At 42.4% G+C, this 26,399-nt stretch overlaps 1 protein-coding gene across 12 annotated transcripts in view; it reads right to left on the reverse strand.

The window, feature by feature from the left end:
• Positions 1–3,419: 3,419 nt before the first annotated feature.
• LOC129779410 (uncharacterized) overlaps positions 3,420–26,399 on the reverse strand; it is a 59,266-nt gene continuing 36,286 nt past the window's right edge. For 5 of the 12 annotated variants that reach the window (XM_055786869.1, XM_055786861.1, XM_055786870.1 and 2 more), the window contains 6 exons: positions 7,309–7,408; positions 5,360–5,471; positions 5,147–5,303; positions 4,884–5,081; positions 4,498–4,651; positions 3,420–4,439 (listed from right to left, as the gene is read on the reverse strand). In XM_055786869.1, the coding sequence (XP_055642844.1) occupies positions 3,520–4,439; positions 4,498–4,651; positions 4,884–5,081; positions 5,147–5,303; positions 5,360–5,415 (1,485 nt within the window). In that variant the 5' untranslated portion in view covers positions 5,416–5,471; positions 7,309–7,408 and the 3' untranslated portion in view covers positions 3,420–3,519. Of the gene's footprint in view, positions 4,440–4,497; positions 4,652–4,883; positions 5,082–5,146; positions 5,304–5,359; positions 5,472–5,768; positions 7,226–7,308; positions 7,409–8,395; positions 14,704–26,399 lie in introns of those variants that run through there. The other 7 variants (XM_055786866.1, XM_055786867.1, XM_055786865.1 and 4 more) reach the window with 5 other exon arrangements.

A 26,399-nucleotide genomic window follows, 5' to 3' on the forward strand; every position in this document is an offset into this window, starting at 1 on the left:
GTATATACAGAACCGTATTCCATCGCATGTAATCGGAAAAACACCGTACGAACTGTGGATGAACAGTAAGCCACATTTGGCGCACCTGAGGGTATTTGGGTGCTGGGCGTACGCGCACGTTCCGGATGCTAGACGCTCGAAATTGGATCACAAAGCAGTTAAACTTAGATTTGTCGGGTATTCGGAGGAGCATAAGGGTTATCGCTTCCTCGACCCTTCTACGAATCGCATTACCATCAGTCGGGATGCGAAGTTTATGGAGTTAGAGCATGGCTCGGAGATGATGTTGAAACAAACGGATCCAGTTGCAGTTGTAAATTCGGACAACGAAATAGAAATTCCGCTGAATACTAGTAAAGGTCAGAACGATGTTCTGGAAACAGAGCCGTCCCCAGGTGTTCGGGATAGTTTCTCTGAACTTGAAGGTTTTGTCAGCGCTGACGATAGTTCAGATGAAAGCGACGGTGCATGTGCGCAGGAGGAGCAAGAAACGCGTCGACAGAGAAGACGAACAAGAGGTGTTCTACCACAACGATTAAGTGACTTCGTAGTGGGTGTTGCTAAGAGCATAGCGGAAGAGCCCACAAATTATCGCGATGCGCTCCAGGTGAAGGAGTGGAAGGAGGCCATAGATGCCGAAATGCGGTCACATGAGGAAAACACCACATGGGAGCTAGTTCCTTTGCCGACTGGAATGAAGGCCATTGGTTCACGGTGGGTGTTCAAACTTAAACATGACGAAAACGGAGATATCGTGAAGCATAAAGCGAGACTGGTGGCGCAGGGTTTTACCCAGCGTTACGGTATAGATTATTTAGATGTTTTCGCTCCGGTGACGCGACATGAGACCTTGCGAGCGCTACTGGCAGTAGCGGGAAAGAACAAAATAATTCTTCAACATTTTGACGTTCGAACAGCTTATTTGCATGGGACAGTGGCCAAAGAAATATTTATGCGCCAGCCTCCCGGTTATGCAGCAGCAGGAAAGGAGGATCTAGTTTGTCGCCCGAAAAGGAGTATTTACGGGCTGAAACAAGCAGCGCGGTGCTGGAACCGTACCCTCCATGCGGTGCTCACCAAAACGGGATTTGTGCAATGTCAATCCGACAGTTGCCTATACGTTCGACGAGATGGGCAGACCACTATTTTCTTGCTCGTTTATGTCGATGACCTCTTGGTGGGATGTGCGGATCAGGTAAAAATTGATGGAGTATATAAAGCGCTGAAGAAGGAGTTGGACATAGTCAACCTTGGTGCTGTCAAGCATTTTCTGGGATATGATATTCAGTTCGAGAAAGGTGTTTATAGCTTGCGATTGAAGAGTTACATAGATGCGCTAGTGAAGAAGTTTAATCTTCAGGATTGTAAGCCTTCGAAGACACCGATGGAAGCTGGTTATACAAGTTCAAAAAGTGATAGTAAACCATTTGCGGATGTAACCCTGTACAGAAGCTTAGTTGGTGCACTTTTATACGTCGCGGATAACGCTAGACCGGACGTGGCTTTCAGTGTGGCATTTCTCGGGCGAAAATCAAGTGAACCAACAGATCAAGATTGGAGAGCTGCCAAAAGAGTTTTGAGGTATCTTAAAGGTACTAAAGAGTTGAAGCTGAAGTTTGGACCTGGTGATAGCGGATGGAAGCTTATAGGTTACTCGGACGCTGATTGGGCTGGTGACCTGGAAAGCCGGCGTTCTACAACGGGATTCATATTCTTTTTCGGTGGTGGACCTATAGCCTGGGTCAGTCGTAGACAGTCCTGTGTAAGCCTTTCATCCATGGAGGCAGAATACATCTCTTTAAGTGACTGTTGTCAAGAACTTATCTGGCTTCGAAGACTTCTAGCAGATCTCGGGGAAGAGCGGCTGGAAGCTACTACAGTGTTCGAGGACAATCAAAGTTGTCTGAGTTTCGTCCACGCAGAACGAGCTACGAAGCGCTCAAAGCACATCGATACACGGCGATTCTTTATTAAAGATTTGAGCGAACGAGACGAGGTTAATCTGTTGTATTGTCCATCAGAGCAGATGACAGCAGATACGCTCACGAAACCGTTGGGCGCCACAAGATTCTGGCAACTTCTGGAACATCTTGGAGTATCGAGCTAAGGAGACTCGAAGGACGTGTTGAGGAGGAGTGTAGGAATGAGCAACACGTCTACCTTCTCATTCTTATCTTGATGCATATCATCACCATAGTTTTCCCAGTGGACGATTGCCAACCCCGCAGAACCAAAAACAAAGCGCACAGAAGTAGCGCAGTGAACTTTATTCTTTCTCTTCCATTCAGTACGTTGTACAGTGAACACGTATAATTAAAAACTCTCGTTAAAACTAATATAGCACGTGTAATTTATTAGCGTCAAATCCTTTTTCCGTCTAGTTGGTGGAGTCCGCTTCGCGCATAGTGGTTCTGCCCACAAATTCTTGGATTACCCATACACGTGAGAACATTCCTCCACAAATAAGGAGAGGAAAATAATATAAGAGCGAAATGAGAAAAAGGTCTAATCTGTCTCTGTTCCGATCAGCGTTCCCAAATTTCTTATACGATTATCCGGATGCATTAGAAGTAAAAGGAACATAATTCGGAAACATTGGCACCATTTGTCCGGAAGAGTATCAGCTAATAAGAATGAGAAAAATGAGCAATTAAAATATCTCTTTGGTTGATGCATGCCACTAATTCGATGGAACGTCAGTCTCTAGAATAAAGTTAGCAGAAACGGTCACTGGAATTCAACGATGCTTAAACGGGAACACGACAATAGGCTAACAGTGCGAGGTTGAAGGGATGCTCATGAACTGGGATGAAACGATCTCCGTTATCGCTTGGATGTAGTCAATCCTAATATTACTCAAAGATGTTCAGTCAGGGCTTTGAGAATCAACCCATTGTCGTTTGCTCCAAAGAAACCCCTCTAGGAGATTCATTTTTAAGAAAATTAGCGACGCAAAGGTTGCTGTCATGAAATTTCGAAATGTAGTATAGTAAATGTATTGTATGTATAGTAAATGAATGCAATTTTTCATTCATCGTGAAGAATCGTATCGTCTCTTTAGTCTGCAATGATGGCAGGGCAAAAGTACTTATGAAATCATAAAAAAACGATGACATGTACATGTTATTGTTACCAAACAAAACACCAACAGAATGCAAAAGATACTGAAGTACTGTCGTCGATCACTGAGCGATACTATGCTCACGACATCACTGCGGTGTGACCTATTTTGCGAACGTGGCCACTGTGGTTATGCCGGACGGCAAAGTGTTAATTAATTACTCAAAAAATAGGTCTTGTTTTTTATTTTATTGTTATGTTTGTTTATTTTATTGTTATGATCTAACTCATCTGACTAAAGTATTTCCGATGAAATGTTCGGCATATTTTCTATAGAAACTAATTAGAAAGTATGGATAAACTTTTGTGAATATGATAAAGTTTTATTCATAACTATGTGTGGTTTAATGAACGAATCAATTTATCTCGTCCAAAAATTAACAAAATTCATATTAACATTCAGAGAATGGCACAAGAAATGGCATTTGATTCACTACTTTTATTCCCGTTACTATTTTTCTTGTTTGGTTTAACTTCCGTCAATGTAGTCGACAGACTTCGGGGTAAAGAACCCACTGTAACAGGTTCACCTGTAAGACTAGTTATTGTTTGTTCTTTCTGTAAACGATGTACTAATATTCTATAAATTCCGATAATATCGCTTCGTGGACCGCTGATAACAGACTTCTCAAGTATGTCCGATGAAATGCCTAAATTCTCCATTAATCGTCGTGATTCTTTTTCGATGGGATGCATTCTCACAGATTGTATTGTAGTAGGATACATAACATGTTTCCCGTGTTCAGTGTCGATGAGTTGTACAAGGCGATCTCTGAAATCAACTGTAGATGTTTCTGAGTTGCTTGGTTTACTGTTGTGCATCATTGTGATTTCTAAAGGACTTATACGCTTTTTCACTGCTCTACTAAAAGAAAATTTGCGACCTTTAGCTGATGACAGTTCGTTGTAGTTAAAAGTATTGTTGTTCGACACATTATTATCTAACTGATTGATATGGTTTAAGTCGACACCTCCGGGTTCCAATGGATGTAAAAAGCTTTCTTCTAGAACACTACCAGCGCGTTTGGTGCTACATTTAATAGTGCGCATTATAGGTACTGTTGTTTCATATTGATTGGCAGCATCTGTATTTTTGCAGCTCGAAGACTGTGTTGAAGGATGTTGTCGTTGTTGGCCTCTCGTAGAAAACAACCAAAAATGTGTTTTACGTGTTATAGGAACTTCGCTATGAGTATTATCCCGACTATGACCTAATTTATTAACGATATGCTTCGAAGCTTGTGCGTACTCGAACCATTGACTTTTCAGTAGTTGTTCAATGGTTGGTCGGCGGGAAGGTGTCTGCACAAGTATGCGTTCTAGTGTTCAAATCAATATGTTATTATCAATAATTATATATACTTTCATCATTCTTACGTATTACTCTGCAGCATGGTAAACTAACACTGGAAGATATTTCAAACTCGCCTTTCAATACTGCTGCTCTCAATAAAGGAACTGTTGTTGCTTTAAATGGCATTTTTGAATGCAGCATAAAATACAGTAATACTCCCAAGGCCCAGATGTCTACCTATAATGAAAATAAATTTATATTACGATACATTTCAACAATCAGATATCCATAAACAAAAATAAAAAAGCAACAAGATAACATGCCATGTAAACTTCAAATGAAGACTTATCAATCGCTTATACTGATAATTTCCTGAGCGGTTCGATGAAGAAAAATTATTCGGTAAGAATTTTTCTGAAAGCCCAACACAGATTACGTTGCTTTTCAGTACTAACGTGCATATACTTACTGGACCGCCAATATAATGATCGTCGCTGAATAATTCCGGGGCAGCATAAGGAGGAGAGCCACAGAAGGTATCTAAATGTTGCCAAGGTCCATTGATAAGCTGAGTACTAAAACCAAAATCAGCCAATTTTATTCTATCCTCGCTTACTAACAAAACATTCTCCGCCTTTATATCCCGATGAACGTATCCTAAATTGTGCTGTAACATATAAATCAATAACTCATCAGATAGTATATAAAATGCTCAATGCTTCAAATAAATACCAAATGTTTCACAGCCATCAACAATTGATAGAAAATAAACGCAGAATGTGGCTCTTCCAGCGGACCAACTTCGGCAATTCTATTATAAAGTTCGCCACCCGGAACCCATTCACTTATAAGGTGAATTTTACCCAAGGTTTCTATAACTTCAAACAATCTGAAATTGATGAAAAAACATTGAATTGTTGTGTACACCATTGTTCAATAACAAACCTTAGAATGAATGGGTGAAATACAGATTCTAGTATAGTAACCTCCCGGGAAAGCATTCGAAGTGCTTTGGCATCTAGACGACTAGTATCAACTACTTTAATAGCAACTTTGTCTGAAAATAAGATAATTATCTCACTTCTGCATTTTAGGAGAAATTTTCTAAGTAAGAGCATGTGTGGAGCAAGGGTATTATTTTACTCACAACTCTTTATTCATTAGTAAAATTTGTCTTTCGAACAGATTTTAAGTTCTATTTATATACTGAAAAAGGGGGTGTTCCCGTGGGACGATTTTTTATGTATGTTACGCACATACATAAAAAATCGTCAAACATAAAATTTAAAATGATAAATAAACTACTACTGGTTCTATTATATTAACACTAGAACTACCGACGTTTAATATATACCTAGTTATACCGCATCCGTCAAACTGACGGATTTCTTATTAGCGCGTTTGTTGTATTTTTTTACTTAGTAAAAAACAAATAAAACAAATAAAAAATAGGTTCATATTTACATTTATAGGTCTATGACTATGAGGCACATATCTTACAAGAACATGTTATTCTGGATGAACACTTGCCACAAACGTAATTGTTGCATGTATTGCAAGTATACATGGCTCTGTTTTTGTTGCATAATTGTATTTGACAAGATTTTCGTTCTTGAGGTTTTTAAGTTAAGTTTTCTTTAGTACAATCCATTGCTTTGTTTGGTTGTTTTTTGGAGGAAGCTTGTTTTCTGCAGCACTTATGTTCATTGGAAATTCTTCTGCCAATTGAAACAAGAATTGTTTTCTGGTTATGTTCTCATCACAAGTCTCTTTGTATAAAATCCACGAATTGATTGCTGCCAAGTCATAAATATAAGATAACAGATAACAATAAGTCATAAATATAGTAGAACACTTGGTCATCTACGAGACCCTGCTTTTACGTAATATTTGTGTGCCATCCGGTCAACTACATCTACTCCAAACTTGGTTTTATTGTAAAACGATACAATTTCAGGTATTTCTATTTCTACAATCTAAATTTCGTAACTACTCCAAACTCTAATCATATCGGACAACTATTGTGCGTAAACTGCACGAAATTGCATGTCTAATTGAATGCAAATACTTATTGATGTCCACCATTCCATGGATGTTGCATAGATTGTTATACACTTTGAAATTGCCTATTCGTCAATTTGACGAGTCTAGGTAGAAATACGTGTAGATGGTACTGATTATGGAAGTTAAAGTCGGTAAACAGAAATTGAATATGAATAATAAACTATCCTTACATCTTATGAAAAGTCATCGCAAAATTCTAGAACAATACATAGAAACTATATAAAATTGTTGACCATGACATTTGAAATCCGTCAAATTGACGGTTTCGGTAGTTTTAGTGTTAAGTCAAGTAAAAATAGACTTTGTCGTCTATCCCAGTATTGACATCGTATGTGTTTCTTTGTAATCGAAGTGATTTGAAAAAAAAACGGGATTTAAGTTTAAATGCCTATACATTTTATTTATTTCACAAATAAGTGCCATTCTGGTGCGATAGTGACACATGTGATGTACCTAAAAATACATAGTGTTGAATAGCTGACACGCAATACTTCGATAGATAATAGAGATGAAATATATATTTCTACATATATGGTAAAATCTTAATTATGACATAGTTATTAAACTGTTTTTGAAGCCCGAACTGTTTGCCTCAACTGAATCTGGTTCAAGAAGTAAAAAACTTAGAATGATTCTGTAAAATTATCAAGAAATATATAATTCACAATGCCATATTTATTGAAGTTAAAATATAACTTCAAAGTGAACATCGGGAACACCCCCTCAAATAATATATAGAAATATAAAATTCAATAAAAGTGTGTATATGTAGAATTTCTTCCATTTTTCGAAATGTTTGTTGTATTTTTTGTATAAGAGATGTTATTTACCTTTGGTTAGTTGGTGAACAGCTAGTTTAACACGTGAGAAATTTCCGCGACCAATATCACCACAAAATCTATACAATCCAATTCTACGTCCCAGAGCGACCTAAAACAATAACAATAATCATGCATGCATATACAGGTCGGACTCGATTATATGTGATTCGATTATATACAATTTTGGACTCAATTATATACAGTTTTAATTTTTTTTAATATTTCAAATATCATTTATTTCAAGCAAAAATGTAACCTATCAACGTTAAGGTGAGATTTAAGTGGCTATTACATGTACAGTGGGATAAAAATCGGGATTTTTGAAGATTCCCAGCAAACATTAAATTGTATAATTTTGCACGTGCCAAGACTTACAAGAAATCCGAATAAATCATAATCGCATATAATATCAATCAAAGTATGTATCGTGTATATCTGAAATCGCATAAAATGTAAAAACTCGATTTTAAATACCATCATCAAATTAAGTCGCAATTCGGTATAATAAACATCAATTTTATGATGCACATTGTCGTAAAATATATTTAATCCGCATCATATGCGTATATTACGCTGATACAGTTTGTGTGTCATATACGCGTATAATTTAAATCGATTCAGTACTGTAGTGAATCGTGTTGCATGCTGAAGAATGTCATGAAACAGTGAATCATATTAGATCGCCTTGGAAACATTCGTTGTGACCTGAGAGAGAGGAGCCAGCTGAATGACAGATAGTTTGTTTTCTTCTTATTCTTTTTACGAATTCTCATCAAGAAAATTCAAATCGGACAATTTCAATCAAGCAAGTTGTTGTCATTCATTTATAAGAAATGTGTTGAAACTTGACGTGAACTTTTGTTTGTGAGATCATTTGTGCGTTTTTATCCGCGATTTTATTTTTGACTTAGGACTACGCCTAACAGGAATATATGGGGATAAAAATTTGAGCACTTACATGATCAGGAAATAATAAAATATGTACCAGGTCATTTTACTTTTGATAAATCCGATATAGTTGTCTAAAAGAACTATTTCGATGATTTCTAAAAAATATCCGAAATAAGAAGTAAACTGATTTTTATGATTTGCTTACCGGTGGAGTTCTTGTGTGAATTAATGGGTGTTTTGCGCTCATTTGTGACTTTTTCCGATCGTTCATTCAATTTTCGTGAATTCTTTCATTCTTTAACTGGTTCCAGTTTGATTTATTGCTGCAAGCTCGGTGAATCGATTTTTGCAATGTGAGCCATAATTGTATATTTTCCGATACAATTTGAATATGCAGCGTACGTGGAATATACAAAATAAGCGCTAATCTCCCAATGAAAAGAGTCAACATTGATTTCTCCCAGGTGCATTTTGAGGGAATTTTGTTTGTGTCCGATGGAAATAAGAATAGGTTGACTCAAAATGATGCTGTGTCTGCATTCTTAATAAGCACTCTGCCCTTCCTCACAATACCCACTTCCCGTTTGTTTTTCTCAAGATTCATTGTACCCCTTATAAGTTCTCGAAAGATGTAATTTTACGTTGATCGCACTTGATCGAAGAAATTACGAAAAGAATGTATTTGAGCGCAGTATTTGATATACTTTTTCTGAAAAGAACTGGATTTGATTTGCTGAAAACACTCTCGTGTTGTGCGTTATGTGTGGCGACGGTAGTTTTTAACGAAGCTGCTTCTGATTTCTATGGCTTCGGCTTGTATGCAGCGATGTTCGAGGATTTGTTTGACTTTTGCTTCCGGGCAGCCACACCAGCTCGATGCTGACGCTTTCTTGGTCGCCTTCTTAGCGATACTATTCTTCTCTTCGGTGGACTCCTTTTTGGCCATGCTTGAACGAACACGATGCTCCAGTGCCCTTCATTTGCACAAACATGCTCTTGGTGGTGACTCCATTCATCAGGATTTCGGAGCTGCTACCTGCTTATATACAGATTTTTGTGATTTCAATAGCTTGCTTTCAAAGCAATTTTTGAGCTTTGGAAACAAATTTTTGGATCAATAAGTAACACACACCCGAGAATTAATCAAGCAAATTAAACCAAATTAGGCATATGGAATCTTTAGGGTGCAATGAATGTTTCTATGGTGGTTAGATACCCCTCCCCCCTCTCTTAGGGGTGGCTGCCATACAAATAAAACACAAATTTCTGCATTACTCGAGAATTAATCAAGTAAATGGGCGGGACGAAGTTTGCCGGGTTAGCTAGTTTTCTTATAAAATGTTTTGCGAAGAAATATCATGTTAAAATTTTCTACATATTCCAATACTTCCCCTTGGTTCACCGTGACTGGTTCGCGCTGACATAAGGGCGATCACAACAAACGCGAGCTGGCTCCTCTCTCTCAGGTTGTGACCATACGCGTTCCCTGTTGATAACATTTTCATCGGTTACTTCGGAGTGAATCCGCGGATTATCACGAAAAACTTACCTGGAAGGTTTTAACGAACTGATTCGGTATCCCTAAATAGTCGATTCGCGTGAAATCCCCGCGGGGGAAAGTGCTTATAGCACAGTGTGAAAGTGAAAATAGCACAGTGAACGAGCGCCATAACGTTTGTTGTTATTTACATTTCGCGTACCCGAATCTAGTGCGTCAAATCCGTGTTGCCAGTTCAGTGGTATTTTTATTTCAAACTAAAAGAGCACTTTTTCCACTCGAGATAGAATTGCGAAAGAAATTCTTAAATAAATTCAGTTGTGTTATACGCGAACTCTTTTCAATTTCGCAAGTGTTTTACACCACAATATAGTGAATATTGGTGAATAAACCACCGATAAACCTCCCGTTTTGGCAACGGGGGGTTTCTTTCCCCCGCTGATCCCGCCCGGGGATCCTGAAAATGGTGGCCCCCCAAATAGAAGAGATGGTTTAAATACGAGGAGGAGTTTTCCCGAATGGGGTGATGCTAACAAGGATTATGGAGAGCTACAAATTCTACGTTTGGAAGGGGTTTCGAAAGAACTTCCCAAAAGACCTTCGAGATCCGTAAATCTGTTGAGTCGTTTTTGAGGACCAAGATCGCCGATGCGAGGCCTGAAAACAGAGGTGCGTCCTACATAATAAAGATGAGGAACCAGGAGTTGATCGACAAACTAAAAACTATGACCAAACTATCAGACGGAACGGAAATTAAAATCACTGAACACCCCACGTTGAATCAGTGTAGATGCGTTGTCTACTGCCCGGAAACAACTGAATATGAAATAGAAGATATTAAGAAGGAATTGAAAGAACAGAAAGTTATAGGTGTCCGTAGAATAACGAGAAAAGAAGCCAGCAAAGTAATTCCCACACCCACCTTGATTCTTATCAATGGGACCATGGCACCGCAGACTATAGATTTTGGTTGGATAAGAGTGAGAACCCGGGCATATTACCCAACATCGTTACTGTGTTATGGGTGCTACGAACACGGCCACCCGCGGAAGCGCTGTACCGTCAAATCTCCGGTGTGCGGCACATGCAACGGCAACCACCCGTACTCACCCGAGACACCATGCACTGCGAGTACTTACTGCAAGCATTGTTCCAGCAACCTACATGCAGTCAGCAGCAAAAAATGTCCGGTATTCGTCAAGGAGACCGAAGTGCAACATCTAATGGTAGACCAGGGCATTGGTTACCCCGCCGCCAAAAGATTATACGACGCAGCACATCGAAACAAAACCACCGCTATCCTAGTTATTGAAATCAACGCCACCCATTTAAAACAACTCAACGCAAAGCTCGAACAACTACTGACTGAAAACACGAAGAAAGACCAAGCCATAACACTCCTTCAACAGGAAGCTGCAAAACTGGATAAAAAAATAGACGCCCTAATCAACGCGATGAAAAATAAATTTAAAGTAATCGCTGACAAAGACGCGCGAATCGCCGAATTAGAAGCCGCTCTATTCGCTACAAGTACTCTCCCTCCAACACCTAGGACCACTGCCACATTCACAACACCCCAGACGCCGACGACAAATGAATCGGAAAAAGAGACTGCGACCAGCAATATACCACTAAATCGAAGATCACTTTCACGATCTCCCCATAGATCGAATTCGCAGAAGTGTAGCAAGGACGGATGTCGGACTGACAAAAACTCCAGTGTGGAAAGACTTCCTGAGCTAACTTTCTGCAATACCGATACCCATACTCTTTTCAACAAACCCGTCACTGGTACAACAAGGGCAAAAAATAAAACACCAAATGGAGAAACAGCGGCCAAAAAACAAAAAAAAATTCTCTACCAGTCCTCATCACCAAACCATACAGATTTCCGATGATGAGGGAAACATTTCCCTACCGATCGAAAAAATAAATATGGAGTTCAATGTCTCGACCGATGATCCAGAAAACTATGACGAACTGGAACCGAGCGAGTTTTCGTCGTAAGTTGCACGCACAAACCTCCTCTCTAGTCCGTCAGCACAAGCCCGACAACCACCGAACCATGCCTCAATGGCTCACAAACACAACCAAGAGAACACTCACATTCAAGAAGACAGAGAGGATCATTCGAACAACCAAGACAACAAAATCAACCGCGAATTCACCATCGACAGTATCCTGTTGGGTAGCCGGGGCCCTGTCAGTGCGGAAGTCTTTGGAGGACCGGAACTGGCAGACAACCTCAGACAACCTTAGAATAAAGCGAGACGGACAAGCGGGTTCAACCCCCGTATTCCTCGCAGGACAACGAGGGAATTTCAAACAAAAGCGAGACGGACAAGCGGGTACAACCCCCGTATTCCTCGCAGGACAACGAGGGACTATCGAACAACAGCGAGACGGACAAGCGGGTACTACTCCCGTATTCCTCGCAGGACAACGAGGGACAGATGGAGACAGACGGTGCTCCGGGCAACCGGGGCCCCCCTGGTGCGGAAGTTACTGATCAACCGGAACTAGGGAACACCCTTCGGCGCCCGGTGTGCTCCCCCAAACCACCGATAAGAAAAGTCCGACGGTCGTCGAGGACTGCGGGACTAGCTACCATGCCTCCGGACGCAACCACGAACGCTTACGTATACGACCGATGGAGAGCAGATACCGGTAATTACCCAATACCAGTACCAGGACCCTCACGAGCTATTTCCGTAGATTCCTCAACTCCACCGACGGCGGGGTCCTCTTGGACCGCCTCCACCGATAGACCCCTGTTGGGGTCGGCAACATGGTCAACAAACAGGAACGCTCGATCAGACCCAGCGAAACGACACTTTCGCTACCCTGCGAATAGCAAAACGGACAAGGGTTTCTCTCCCGTATCCCTCGCAGGACAACGTAGGACATACGAAGATGGACATAACGCCGGATAGTCGGGGCCCCCCTGGTGCGGAAGTTACAGGCTGACCGGAACGAGGGACTCCCCCTCGGCACCTGGACGTTTTTCCCGAACCATCGCTACAAAATAATCCCCCTCGTCGTTCCGCAAGAATAGCAAGACGGCACCCTATAGCGGAAACCAAAAATCCTGCAACACTAGAAACTGGAAACCCAAAAGCATCAAACATTTTTGACGTAGGACGTCTTTCGGGAACATATTGGGGTACAAATTGAAAAATGAATATCGATCGCATCGTGAAAAATGTCCAATTTCAAACGCTTATTGCTCAGTCATTTTATGACGGATTGATGAGATTTTTGCATCAAAACATTGCGGCACTCTATAACAATTCACCTTGAATAAAATAATTGATATCATGTAATTAACTATCGAACAATTGAAAAATCTCAACCCCTATCCAAACGGTACTGATTGGTCGAAATTGACGTCATTTCTTTTTCGCCTGCTTCGCTTCTTTTGTTCCCCGATAAGTCAAATGTTTGCATGGCGAGCGAATGGGGGGGCGCCTATTTCTCACATATCAACTGATATAAAAGGACGGTAGCATTTTTGGATTTCTCATTCTCGTTCAACGCTCAGATCGGCAAACATCTGGGCTTCTAGTGTGCAGTGCTCTACAAATCAACCAACACCATACGGTGCGGCAAAGGAGAGGAAGCCATCGGCAACCAACGATGGATGCGATGCAGCAAAGGGAGCAAAGAAGAGGAAGCAGCGGAGAGCATCAAATTAAATCTAGTGTGCATTGCTGGTGCGCTCCTCTTCACATCAACAATTGGATGCGGCAAAGGAGGCAGAGGAGCGAAGTGCATGGTATCACACTCGCTATCCGTCGTGGTGATGCCAATCAAACCCTCGCAAATCGACGCACAGAAGCCGATGGCGCCAAAGTCAAGGAAAACATCAGCGAATCCGTAAAAGCTACCGCTCCCAAAACTGAACTGCTACATCCGACTGAAACGCAGCAGATTCCGTACAACCCATTAAACCATTCCAGTCCTTCTCAGGACTATCAATTTGTTTTGAAACAAAAGAGTTTATTTTACTGTTTTCCACTTACCACAAAAACTATATAAAACTATGATCAAAAATACTGTTTATTTTTACATTTTCTACTAACAACTAACAGGGAACCATCATATCACGTCTAGAAATGTCTAAAATTTTCGAAGGGGCATATTGCAATAACCGATTCATTCGAGGAAATGTCTATAAGTATTCGATTATTCGAGCGAATATTCGTTACCCAGACATCGATAAAAGTTACGTCGAATATAATTTTAAATAAACATCGAAGTGCTAAATACTATATTTTTAATGAAATCGTTTTTCAGTTTAATCCAATATATTGACAAATCATGATTCATGCGGCGATAGAAAAATAAACCCATTACCAACGTAATTCACATAATTCTTATTGGAAAACGTACTGTTTTGACGTAGGATTACGTCTTTCGGGAACATATTGGGGTACAAATTGAAAATTTAAAATCGAGCACATCGTGAAAACTGTCCAATTTCAAATGCTTATTACTCAATCATTTCATGATGGATTGATGAAATTGTTGCGTCAATGTATTTCGGCACTCAATAACAATTTTTTATATTGAAGAAAATAATATATGTCATGAAACTCGGCCTTATTCTGCGTGGCGTGTGAGGTGAGATGACAATTGTCACTTATGTCACGCGATTCCACCAGGCGTATGCCGTGAGAAATCTCACTTGAATGAACTCTCACTTTATTCCCGCTCTCAAATATACGTGACGATTGTCACATGAACTGGGATTTCTAGGTGACAATCGTCGACATGTCTTGAGGTGTCGACAGTGCATGAAAACAAATGAAAAAAGGAAGAGGAATAATAAGTGTTTTTTTGGGTCGTATAGAATCGATAGTAATGGTATTATATGTATCAATAAATTCAATTTATCTTCAATTTTCACAGTACGAAAGACAAATTGCAAGTAGTTTTTTTTTTGTGAAAGCGGTAGTGAGTCTGTTATTCCTCAATTGGACGAATAAGCACACCGAAATTATTTTCATTTCATGAAATCTATTTATTTTCTCTAAAATATATCTATCATATGGGTCTTGTGTTTCATCTATCTATCCGCGAGTCATCGTCACCGAACTGCATATCCATTTCAGAAGCCGTGGTATATGCCCGAGCCGGAGCCAGAGCAACAATTTAACACTGAGAGTGCAGAGAGCAGCAGCAACTACGACCAAAACAAACAAAAATGCTAAACTTTACAGGATGCAATCAACTGTTTCACCAAATCTAAATCAAATACCTGCAAATTCGGCAGAATGTCCTGATACACTAACAACAGGCCAGGTTAAATCAGATCTATAGATACGGTACTGACTGCAGCAAAACAAATATCTGACCTCTCTGAGCGAAACAAATAAAATTCTGGGATGCCAGATGTTTTTTCTCAAATATATGCGATAAAAATCTGAAATATTTGTAAATATGTGCTAATGTCTGACATACTGACCAGCTTCGTTTATCATATGGAATCAATAATGTTTTGTCACTATTTTAAATAGCCTGCAGCAGGAATAAAAGGTTATGATAAAAGTTAAATGTCTACAAATTCGTGAACACATGTGCGAATGTGGCATCTCTGATCAGATTTGGCAACCAGCAGAATGAACGCCTTGTCACTTGCTGTTCATCCTCTCACATACATCAAATGAACCTCTCACGGCATCCGAAACGACTGTAGGAATAGAGTGAGGAGAGTTGCGTGATGGTGATGTGACAATTGTCATCTCACCTCACACGCCGCGTAGAATCAGGCCGACTAACTATCGAACAATTGAAAAATCTCAACCCCTATCCTAACGGAAATACCCACTTCTAATTGGTCGAAGTTGACGACACATGCGGCGGGTCCCTAACAGAGACATCAAAACCAAGCTGCCTGGGGGAATTCGGCATTGCGAATACATAAAAGTAGGAGGAGCTTTTGCTCCCACCGAAATGTGTTCCCCAAACAGAGACATCAAAACCAAGCTTCCTGGGGGAAATCAACATTGCAAATACATGAATACATTTCGGTACTTTTGTTCCTACCGAAATGTATTCGGTAACAGAAACATCAAAACCAAGGTTCCCGGAGGAAATCGGCATTGCAAATATATGAAAGTTGGGGGAATTTTTATATTGCAAGTAAGGTGAATGATAATAATCAAGGCGTGTTCCCGCTCGAGAACGGGTCGTTTGGTTTAAGCTGTCTGTTTTGTTGTGTTCATTTTCACCAAAGGAATGTTTATACGGCGAGAAAAATTGAAGAAATATTAGAAAAAGAGATTGCTCTACATATAGTAATAGGTGTTGTTAGTCCAATTAACATTCGCATTGGGTTGAATAAACATTTAGAAAGTAAAAATTATAAAAGAAAATTACCTTTTCCATTTGAATATGTTTTCTCTATTAATATAGAAAACATAACATAATTAATATAGAAAACATAACATTAATAAGAAACATGTTTTTACTGATGAGAAAAATTGAAAATTGTGTTTGGTATTGGTAATTATCTTATATTACATTGGCGAGTTTTTTTTCTCTTTATTTCATCCATAAATAACACAGGAGGCATCATGGTGGAGTGAACAAATAATACCCAACAACCAAACAAAACAGCCCTTCCCAGGAGGCCACCAAATCATTATCAAAGAGTTTAACAATGTAATTCTTCAAACATATCCAAAACCAACAGATAGCCTAACGAAATCCTACGTCAACTATGCGGTCGTGTCTCGAACACAACCCTCCTGTGACTTTTTCTGCGGCTCCCTCATCTCTGTCGACAGCGGGGCTACATCAGGCTGCTTCTGCCGGTGGAGCTCTGTCGGGGTCCGCAACGCATCCATCCAGCCTAAACGCCCAACTACATAAACAACAACCCAACAACGACAACACGCATCAAACCCTATATTCTGGTACCGATAGGCTCTCATCAACGCACATCTCTGCATCACACATACGGTGAGACCTTCACAACAGCCGTTGTACAGGTTCAACGCTGGCCATCCAATGGAACATGAACGGCTACTTCAACAACTACGGCGATCTTGAACTCCTCGTCCGGAAACACTCCCCGATTGGTTGCTCCCACAAGGTTGACACCACAAAACTGAATAGATCATTGGGCGGCCGATACAGATGGGTACTGAGAACACACTCCAATTTCTACCATTCTGTCGCAGTAGGGATTCGCCTGCCATTTCAGTTCACTGAAGTTAACCTCAGCACAGAACTTCCAGCTGTTGCAGTGAAAATCAACTATCCCACTCCGGTGACAATAATCTCGCTTTACTTGCCGAATCCGAGGATCCCCAACCTACAGAACGAGTTGATTTGCGCTTTTCGCAGTTTCAGTGGTCCAACCCTCGTCCTAGGAGATTTCAACGCGCACCACCAGACGTGGGGAAGAAGCTATAGAGGAGGTGGATCTCGTAGTATTGAATGACGGGTCTCCCACCTTCATACAAGGCCGCACCGAAACGGCGATAGACTTAAGTTTTTTCTAGTCGCAACCTGCTGCCCCGTCTGTTGTGGCGGACACACTCCGATATGCTAGGTAGTGATCACTATCCGATCATCATCCGAACAGACGACAAACCCTCAACACTCTCCAGACGACCACGATGGCAATACGACCAAGCGGACTGGACAGGGTACCAGGCAAATGTCGAGAAATTACTAGATAATCTCAACCGGTACCCCGGGTCAGCAACCATGGGCCAATTCTCAGAGTGCCTCTTCAACGCAGCTCTCACCTCCATACCAAGAAGCAGCTCTACACCTGGTAGGAGGGCAACCCGGTGGTTGTCCCCCGAAGTAAAAGCAGCCATAAAATCGAGAAGGAAGGCCTTACGTGCGGCCAGGCAACTACCCGCTGAACTCCCGGACATAATGAGAGCAGTGGAAGCCTACCGGACGGCTCGAAATGAATGTAGGGACAAAATACGTTGCGCGAAAGCCGACAGCTGGCGAGAATTCATCGACGGCATATCCAACGACAACACCTCGACCGAGTTGTGGCGGCGAGTCAATGCTCTCTCTGGAAAAAGGAAATGCCAAGGAATAACCCTGTCCACGGCAAACGGTATGGTTTCCGACCCACTCGCCGTCGCGAACGCTCTGGGGCACCATTTCCAATCACTATCGGCACTGGGAGGCTACACCATAGAATTCACAAAACGAAACCAAGTTACGATAGACGCTATACAACGATATAAGATTCCTGATCATGATCCCAACCCGTACATCAATCAACTCTTCAATCTACGGGACGACCACTTATCTGGCCACCCCCAACCTACAGAACGAGTTGATTTGCGCTTTTCGCAGTTTCAGTGGTCCAACCCTCGTCCTAGGAGATTTCAACGCGCACCACCAGACGTGGGGAAGAAGCTATAGAGGAGGTGGATCTCGTAGTATTGAATGACGGGTCTCCCACCTTCATACAAGGCCGCACCGAAACGGCGATAGACTTAAGTTTTTTCTAGTCGCAACCTGCTGCCCCGTCTGTTGTGGCGGACACACTCCGATATGCTAGGTAGTGATCACTATCCGATCATCATCCGAACAGACGACAAACCCTCAACACTCTCCAGACGACCACGATGGCAATACGACCAAGCGGACTGGACAGGGTACCAGGCAAATGTCGAGAAATTACTAGATAATCTCAACCGGTACCCCGGGTCAGCAACCATGGGCCAATTCTCAGAGTGCCTCTTCAACGCAGCTCTCACCTCCATACCAAGAAGCAGCTCTACACCTGGTAGGAGGGCAACCCGGTGGTTGTCCCCCGAAGTAAAAGCAGCCATAAAATCGAGAAGGAAGGCCTTACGTGCGGCCAGGCAACTACCCGCTGAACTCCCGGACATAATGAGAGCAGTGGAAGCCTACCGGACGGCTCGAAATGAATGTAGGGACAAAATACGTTGCGCGAAAGCCGACAGCTGGCGAGAATTCATCGACGGCATATCCAACGACAACACCTCGACCGAGTTGTGGCGGCGAGTCAATGCTCTCTCTGGAAAAAGGAAATGCCAAGGAATAACCCTGTCCACGGCAAACGGTATGGTTTCCGACCCACTCGCCGTCGCGAACGCTCTGGGGCACCATTTCCAATCACTATCGGCACTGGGAGGCTACACCATAGAATTCACAAAACGAAACCAAGTTACGATAGACGCTATACAACGATATAAGATTCCTGATCATGATCCCAACCCGTACATCAATCAACTCTTCAATCTACGGGACGACCACTTATCTGGCCACCCTGAGTCATGCTCTGAATGAGGCAAGGTCGGAAAATCTTCACACTGAGTTAGCTGCGCTGGACATCTCCAAAGCGTACAACCGAGCTTGGACACCGGCGGTCCTGCAGCAACTCAACAGTTGGGGTATCGCGGGTCACATGCTCCACTTTGTGAAGGGCTTCTTGAGCCTTTGTTCTTTCCGAGTAATGATTGGGAACGAAAAATCGAGGGAATTCGCCGAGGAAATTGAAGTCCCTCAAGGTTCTAGCCGTGACATTGTTCCTCATAAAAATGAACAGCATCTTCGAGAACCTACCAAGGGGCATTCGTATCTTCGTATACGCGGATGACGTGATGCTAATAGTAGTAGGTGCCTCTGTCAAGCTAGTTAGGAAAAAGCTCATCCAAGCCGTTTCTTGGGTAGCTAAATGGGCCTCCTCAGCGGGTTTCCAGTTATCACCTTTGAAAAGCGAGTTTACCCACATTTGTGCTCACAACCATAGAGTCAGTAACACCCCGATCTATATCGATGATAAACGTATTCCAAAACGAAAAACTATACGGATCCTCGGAGTCAACATCGACCGGAAGCTGTCTTTCAACCAACACTGCGACGGTGTCAAGAGGGACTGCTTCAGTCGCATTAACCTCCTCAAATGCATTGCTGGCCGGCACGCTAACGCCAACCGGGACGTAAGAATGAATGTATGTAACGCCATTGTGAACTCTCGCCTCACATACGGTCTGGAACTCACCATACTAGGCATCCGGACCCTACTAGATAAATTCGCCCCCACATACCATCGTGCTATTCAAACCACATCCGGTCTCCTTCCGTCCACTCCCGTGGATGCAGCCTGCGCCGAGAGTGGAAAGCTCCCATTCCGCTTTTACATCAAAAACACAATTTGCCATCGAGCGATCGGTTTCGCTAACAGGACAGCAGGGTCGGACAGGGAAGGCTTTCTCCTCGCCGAACCAATTGCCTTCTCCGTGAAACGATTGACCTGGAGCTCCCACCTATCTCCAAAATCCACTGGTGCGGAACCAGGGACTGGAATCGAACACCAATGAAAATAGATTCGACAGTGAAAAGCAAACACAAAGCAGGTTCGAACCCCACAGCCATCCGGAAAACCGTCGTGGAGCTACTGAGGACTTAGTACGCAAATCACATCGTTCGATACTCGGATGGATCACTCGCGTTAGGGAGAGTAGGGATACGTATATCGGGCCCCAACCTCAACATCTGTTACCGCCTCCCAGACGCGTGTAATATTTTCTCAGCAGAGGCGGCTGCCACATATATCGCCGCGACACACCAATCAAACCATCCCATTGCCGTGCTAACTGACTCAGCCAGCGTTGTCGCCGCACTGGAGTCGGAGAGACCGATGCATCCTTGGATACAACAAATATTCGAGGATGCCCGACCGGTTATGTTCTGCGTAAAATAAAGGCCGATATCAAAAAATGGGAAGACCCTAGAGGTCACCGAGATCAACAGGTGGTCTCTAGATTGCGAACGGGTCATACAGCTTTCGCTTACAATATGGGTAGGGGGGAATTTAAGAGGCAGTGTGACATATGTCGTGTCCATCAAACAGTGGAACACGTACTTATCCACTGTCCCCAGTACGAAAATCCGAGAACAACTTATGACATCCCTGGAAGCATCAGGGGCGCCCTTGGAGACGATGTCACGACAATCACCAAAGTGATCATATTCATGAAGGACATCGGACTGTATAACAAAATATAACCAAGGAACCGTAACGACAAGGAGAAACCACCACTGACCAGCAAATCGGAAACGGAAACCAGACAAATGAACTTAACAACGAATCCATTGAAGACTAGGCAACCCACATGGACACGGACATGGAATCAACAACAACTGACTCACCAAGCATAGACCAAGCACGGACAAGGACAATGAAAGCTGAAACTGAATAAACAAACAAGGAAATCTAGGGCTCGAAGTCCCCTACACTTGGGCGGTATATGGCCTCCACTTTTGCATGCATATGCCAGTTAGGCGCATTATATGCCAACCAAATTTTAGGGCATATGATGTTATATATATATGCTTGTTATGCGATTTAATGTTTGCTGGGTTTTGCTTGGAATTGTTTGTTATCGATACACACCAGTTAGCGCTCAACTTTCGTGTCGCGCGGACGCTTTCTTATATCACGTCAGGAAGGTCGATCTCAAAAGTTTTCAAAACCAGCGGTTTTCATTCTACGTCGCAGCGGTGAACCGTGTGCTACGTAAACACGATGAACCGTCGCGAAAATACTTTTCGCATAGACTATGCGAAATTACCAAAAAAACCCGAGTATCCAAAAATCCACGAATTCTGTGGCACCGTGCTAGGTCTGAAACAAGGAGAAGTGACGCGTATTCAGTGTAGTAGAACACTGGGATGCGCATTCGTTAAGGTCGTTAGCCTCGAACTAGCGAAAAAAACATGCGACGCCAACGATAACAAACACGAAGTGGAGGTAGACGGGAAGAAGTACCGTCTAAGAATATCGATGGAGGACGGGGCGGTTGAAGTAAAGCTCTACGATCTGTCCGAAAAAGTCACCGACAAGAAGATTGCTGAATTTCTCAGCAGATACGGAGATGTTATCTCCGTCCAAGAGCAAATATGCGGCTCGGATTTGTACTTTCCGGGCATCTCCACAGGCACCCGTGTTGCGAAAATGGTGGTGAAGCGAAATATCGAGTCGTGGGGAACGATAGATGGTGAGCGTACTCTAATATCGTACTTCGGACAACAACAAACCTGCCGTCATTGTCGTGATTTTATCCACAACGGAGTCACTTGTGCACAGAACAAAAAATTGTTGGTGCAAAAATCATATGCTGATGCTGCAAAACAGCCTGCCCCAGCCACACGAACAGCCAAAACATTGAAGTTGCCGACAATGCCACCACCGAGATCCAAAAAACAGCTGCTGATGCCCCCTTCGGTTTCCACAGAAACAGACCCATCAGTACTACACGCATCAACAAGTGCGACTCAGCCATCGGGCAGCGGGTCAATAAACGACAAACGAGTTCAGCGACCCCCTGCTAGCGGCGGAGTGGATTGCGAAACTGCTAGTGGAACACCCGATGGCAACGAAACAGACACTTCATCGACATCAGTGAACAGCCGAAGACTGAGTTATTCCAATATAGCAGCACTTCCCGCATCACCAAGTGTGACTCAGCCATCGGACAGCGGGTCACTGAACGACACACAAGGTCAGAGACTCCCTGCAAGCGGTGGAGTGGTTGGCAAAACCGCTAGTGGGAAATCCGATGGCAACGAAACTGACACTAACGCTGTTTTTACCGGCCGTAGGCTTCGAGTACGACCGCCGGCAGGCAAAATGAGAGCGATGACGAGCGAGGCGAACATATACAGAAATGAATCAGTTCGTCAGCTATAACGTAGTGTCTAATGTGGATAACGCGAGGAGGGGAACAGCAATAGCGCTAAAAGAGCACATTCAGTTCTCGCATGTGGAGAAGAGCCTGGATGGTCGACTCACAGCAGTGAGAGTACAAAATACAACTTTATGCAACGTCTACGCACCATCGGGATCAGCGTTGCGTGCCGAGAGAGAGCGTTTCTTTAACGGTACGATAGCCTACTATCTCCGACACAGCACCGAGCACGTAATATTAGCCGGAGATTTCAACTGCGTGCTCCGGCAGTGCGACGCAACACATAACAACAGAAGTCCCGCTCTACAGACGACGATACAGCAATTATCACTGCACGATGTATGGGTAAAACTCTACCCAACAACTTCCGCACCGACATATATCACCCATAATGCGACATCCAGGCTCGATCGCATGTACGTAAACAATGGACTGTGTGAGCATCTGAGGAATGCCGCAACTCATGTTTGTTCTTTTACGGATCACAAGGCGCTAATAGTGCGAATTCGCCTCCCCCAACTCGGAAATGCATATGGTCGTGGGTTTTGGTGTCTCCGACCACATCTTCTTACAAAAGAAAATATCGACGATCTACAGATTCGATGGCAGTTCTGGACGCGACACAGAAGGAATTATCCCAGTTGGTTGTCATGGTGGATAGAATGCGCGAAACCAAAAATCAGTTAATTTTTCCGTTGGAAGTCACATGAAGCATACAACGACTTTCATGTGGAATATCAACGCCTAAACGTCCAGCTTCGACTTGCATATGACGAGTATTATCGGAATCCGAATATGCTAACAAGTATAAACAAAATAAAAGCGCAGATGCTCACACTTCAGCGGAAATTCTCGCAAAATTTTACGAGAATCAACGAAACCATCGTGGCTGGAGAAAACCTCTCAATCTATCAGCTGGGGGAAAGACGACGGAGAAAAACAACGATTACTAAACTCCAAACCGAGAGAGATGAAACTTTGCATAGCACACAACAAATTGAAAACAACATGTTAGACTACTTTAGTGGACTATATGCAGTAGAGGTGTGCAAATCAGCTCATCATGATGAACAGCTCTGATCATATCAGCTCATCTAAATGAGCTGTTCTTTATGAACAGCTCTTCAGCTCAGTTGTCAGTGCCGACTTTCAATTTGGGTCCCAAACTCGATAGCCACGAAGCCAGTTTGAAAATGTTAAAATTCAAATGAAATTTTTCTCACCATATTATTAATTACTTGAAACACGTATTCCAGACTATTATTTACAACAGACTCGGCGAGTACAACATTTCCGACATTTTTACTGAGGCTTTACATTACAATAGAAAGTTTTCTTCAAAAAAAAAAATCTTATGAGATTTTTGCACCGCCTGCAAACAAAGTGTTTTTCATTGAAATAGAATACTCATTTGATACACAGAAGTTAATTTTCATTAATAATTTGAATTTTAAAAACGTGTTCATTCTGCCTGAGAGACAATTATTATTTTTGGCGCCCCCTAAACTGGTAAACAAAGCTCAATGCCGTCAACGTGAATATAACAGTTGAAAAGACGAGGGACAAATGAAACTAAACTGATGTCTTAACACGAAGAGCGAGAGACGGTCAGTTCATTTGAATCTTACAGCTCACACACTCTCTTCAATTCTACAGCTCTTTTCTCTCCTTCATCATCATCAAAGTGAGCTGAAGAGCTGTTTGATTTTTTTTGCGAGCTGTTCCGCGTTAACTCACTTCAAAGAGTCGATTCTTCGGAACAGCTCATGAGCGGATGGCACATCTCTAATATGCAGCAACAGAGAGCGGAGAGCAAGATGTAGATGTTTTCAGATGCGATCGAATAATACCTGAAAATGACGAAACAAACGCTGCATTAATGGCAGAGATATCTACCACCGAGATTCTCCGTGCCATACGCACATCGGCAGCAAAGAAATCCCCAGGAGCCGATGGATTGACGAAAGAATTTTACCAAAAAACATTCGATGTGATACACAGAGAATTAAACTTAGTAATCAACGAAGCTATGATTTCAGAGCTTCCTTCTGAGTTCGTAAACGGTACCATAGTACTGGTGAAAAAAACAAACGATATCGGCACTGCAAGAGCGTATCGACCGATAACACTACTGAATGTAGATTACAAAATCCTCGGTCGTGTAATGAAGACTCGATTAGAACACGTGCTCCGAATCCATCGGCTACCATGCGAAGTGCAGAAAAGCTGCAATCCAGGGCACTCGATATTCGAAGCTACTCTCGCAATTAAAGACAAAATAGCAGAGATTATCGCGAGAAAGAGGAGAGGAAAATTGATCTCATACGATCTAGACCACGCGTTCGATCGGGTGTCGCACTCCTTCCTCCACCGAACGATGCTATCGCTCGGTCTAAACCAATGCTTCGTCGGACTTCTGCAACGAATTTCTGAACGAGCTAAGTCTCGATTACTGATAAACGGACATCTCTCACCAGAGTTCTCTGTCGGGAGATCGGTGAGGCAAGGCGACCCGATGTCGATGATTTTGTTCGTGCTTTATCTTCATCCATTTCTCACACAACTCAAGCGCATCTGTGACGGTGACCTATGTGTTGCTTACGCAGATGATATCAGCCTGATCGCGACCACCACAGGAAAAATCGAGCGCATAAATGAACTCTTCGGCCGGTTCGAAACGGTAGCTGGTGCTAAGCTCAATAGGAATAAAACAACGGCGATTGATGTTGGGGTAATAGATATGAATTGTCTAGATGTGCCTTGGCTTCAGACTGGAGCAACGATTAAAATTTTGGGAATAATGTTCACCAACTCAATGCGGGCGATGGTGAACCTAAATTGGGACGTAGTGGTCGCGAGAATAACACAACACATCTGGTTGCACTCACTCCGCACTCTCACACTCATACAAAAGGTGACGTTGCTGAATACGTTTATTGCTTCAAAAATGTGGTATCTGGCTTCAAACATCGCTGCAAACAGTGTCCACATAGCGAAAATAACGTCCGCCATGGGGTCATTCTAATGGAGAGGAATAGCAGCCCGTGTTCCGATGCAGCAACTAGCGCGTAGCAAGGAAAACGGTGGGCTGAATTTACAGTTGCCAGCATTGAAATGTAGAGCGCTACTTATCAACCGGCACCTACGGGAAATCCACCATATGCCCTATCACAATTCAATCCTTATTCAACCAAATCCTCACCCTACAGACCTCTCCTGTTTAAGACAAATAATAGGACAAATTCCCCTCTTCCCACCCCCCCTTATTCAAAACCCAAACAGTGGTTTGATTTATCGATTTTACATCCAAAAAACGGAATTACCCAGAGTGGAACGGAATCACACGTCAACAAATTGGCGGAGAGTATGGAAAAATATCTCTTCGACAGGACTATCCTCAAATCAACGAAGCCTGTTGTACCTATTTGTTAACGAAAAAGTGGAACACAGAAGGCTGATGAACATCATGCAACGCACAGACGGATCCAACTGTCTGTACTGTAATGCAGCGGTAGAAACGATTGCTCACAAATACAGCGAATGCCCACGTGTAGTAGCGGCGTGGTCTTTTGTACAAAACAAATTAAAAACGATACTCGGCGGGTGGCAAAACCCATCTTTTGAGGATGCAAGGCGACCAATACTACCTAATACCGAACATACTACACGAAAAAAGTTCTTGAAAACAGTAATAACTTACATTGAATTTGTAAATAGTATTAACAGCAATGTTGATGTAAATGCGTTGGAATTTTTGTTAAGTTTAAATGAATAACTTTCGTTCACAATGAATGCGATATATGTAAAAAAAGACTGAAATAAACAAAATTTTTAAAACTTAAAAAAAATCGATATTGCAGCCAAATTAAGAAGTATAGAAGTTGGGTGTCAAAGAACAAATTGTAGAGCGGTTAGAGAGCTTTAATTTAATTGATATAAACAATCAAGTTTAATATAAATTTTTAGAATAAAATTATTAACACAACAAATATTATTAACTTTAAAGTTTT

The sequence above is a fragment of the Toxorhynchites rutilus genome, chromosome 3, assembly GCF_029784135.1.
Source record: "Toxorhynchites rutilus septentrionalis strain SRP chromosome 3, ASM2978413v1, whole genome shotgun sequence".
Taxonomy (NCBI): Eukaryota; Metazoa; Arthropoda; class Insecta; order Diptera; family Culicidae; genus Toxorhynchites; species Toxorhynchites rutilus.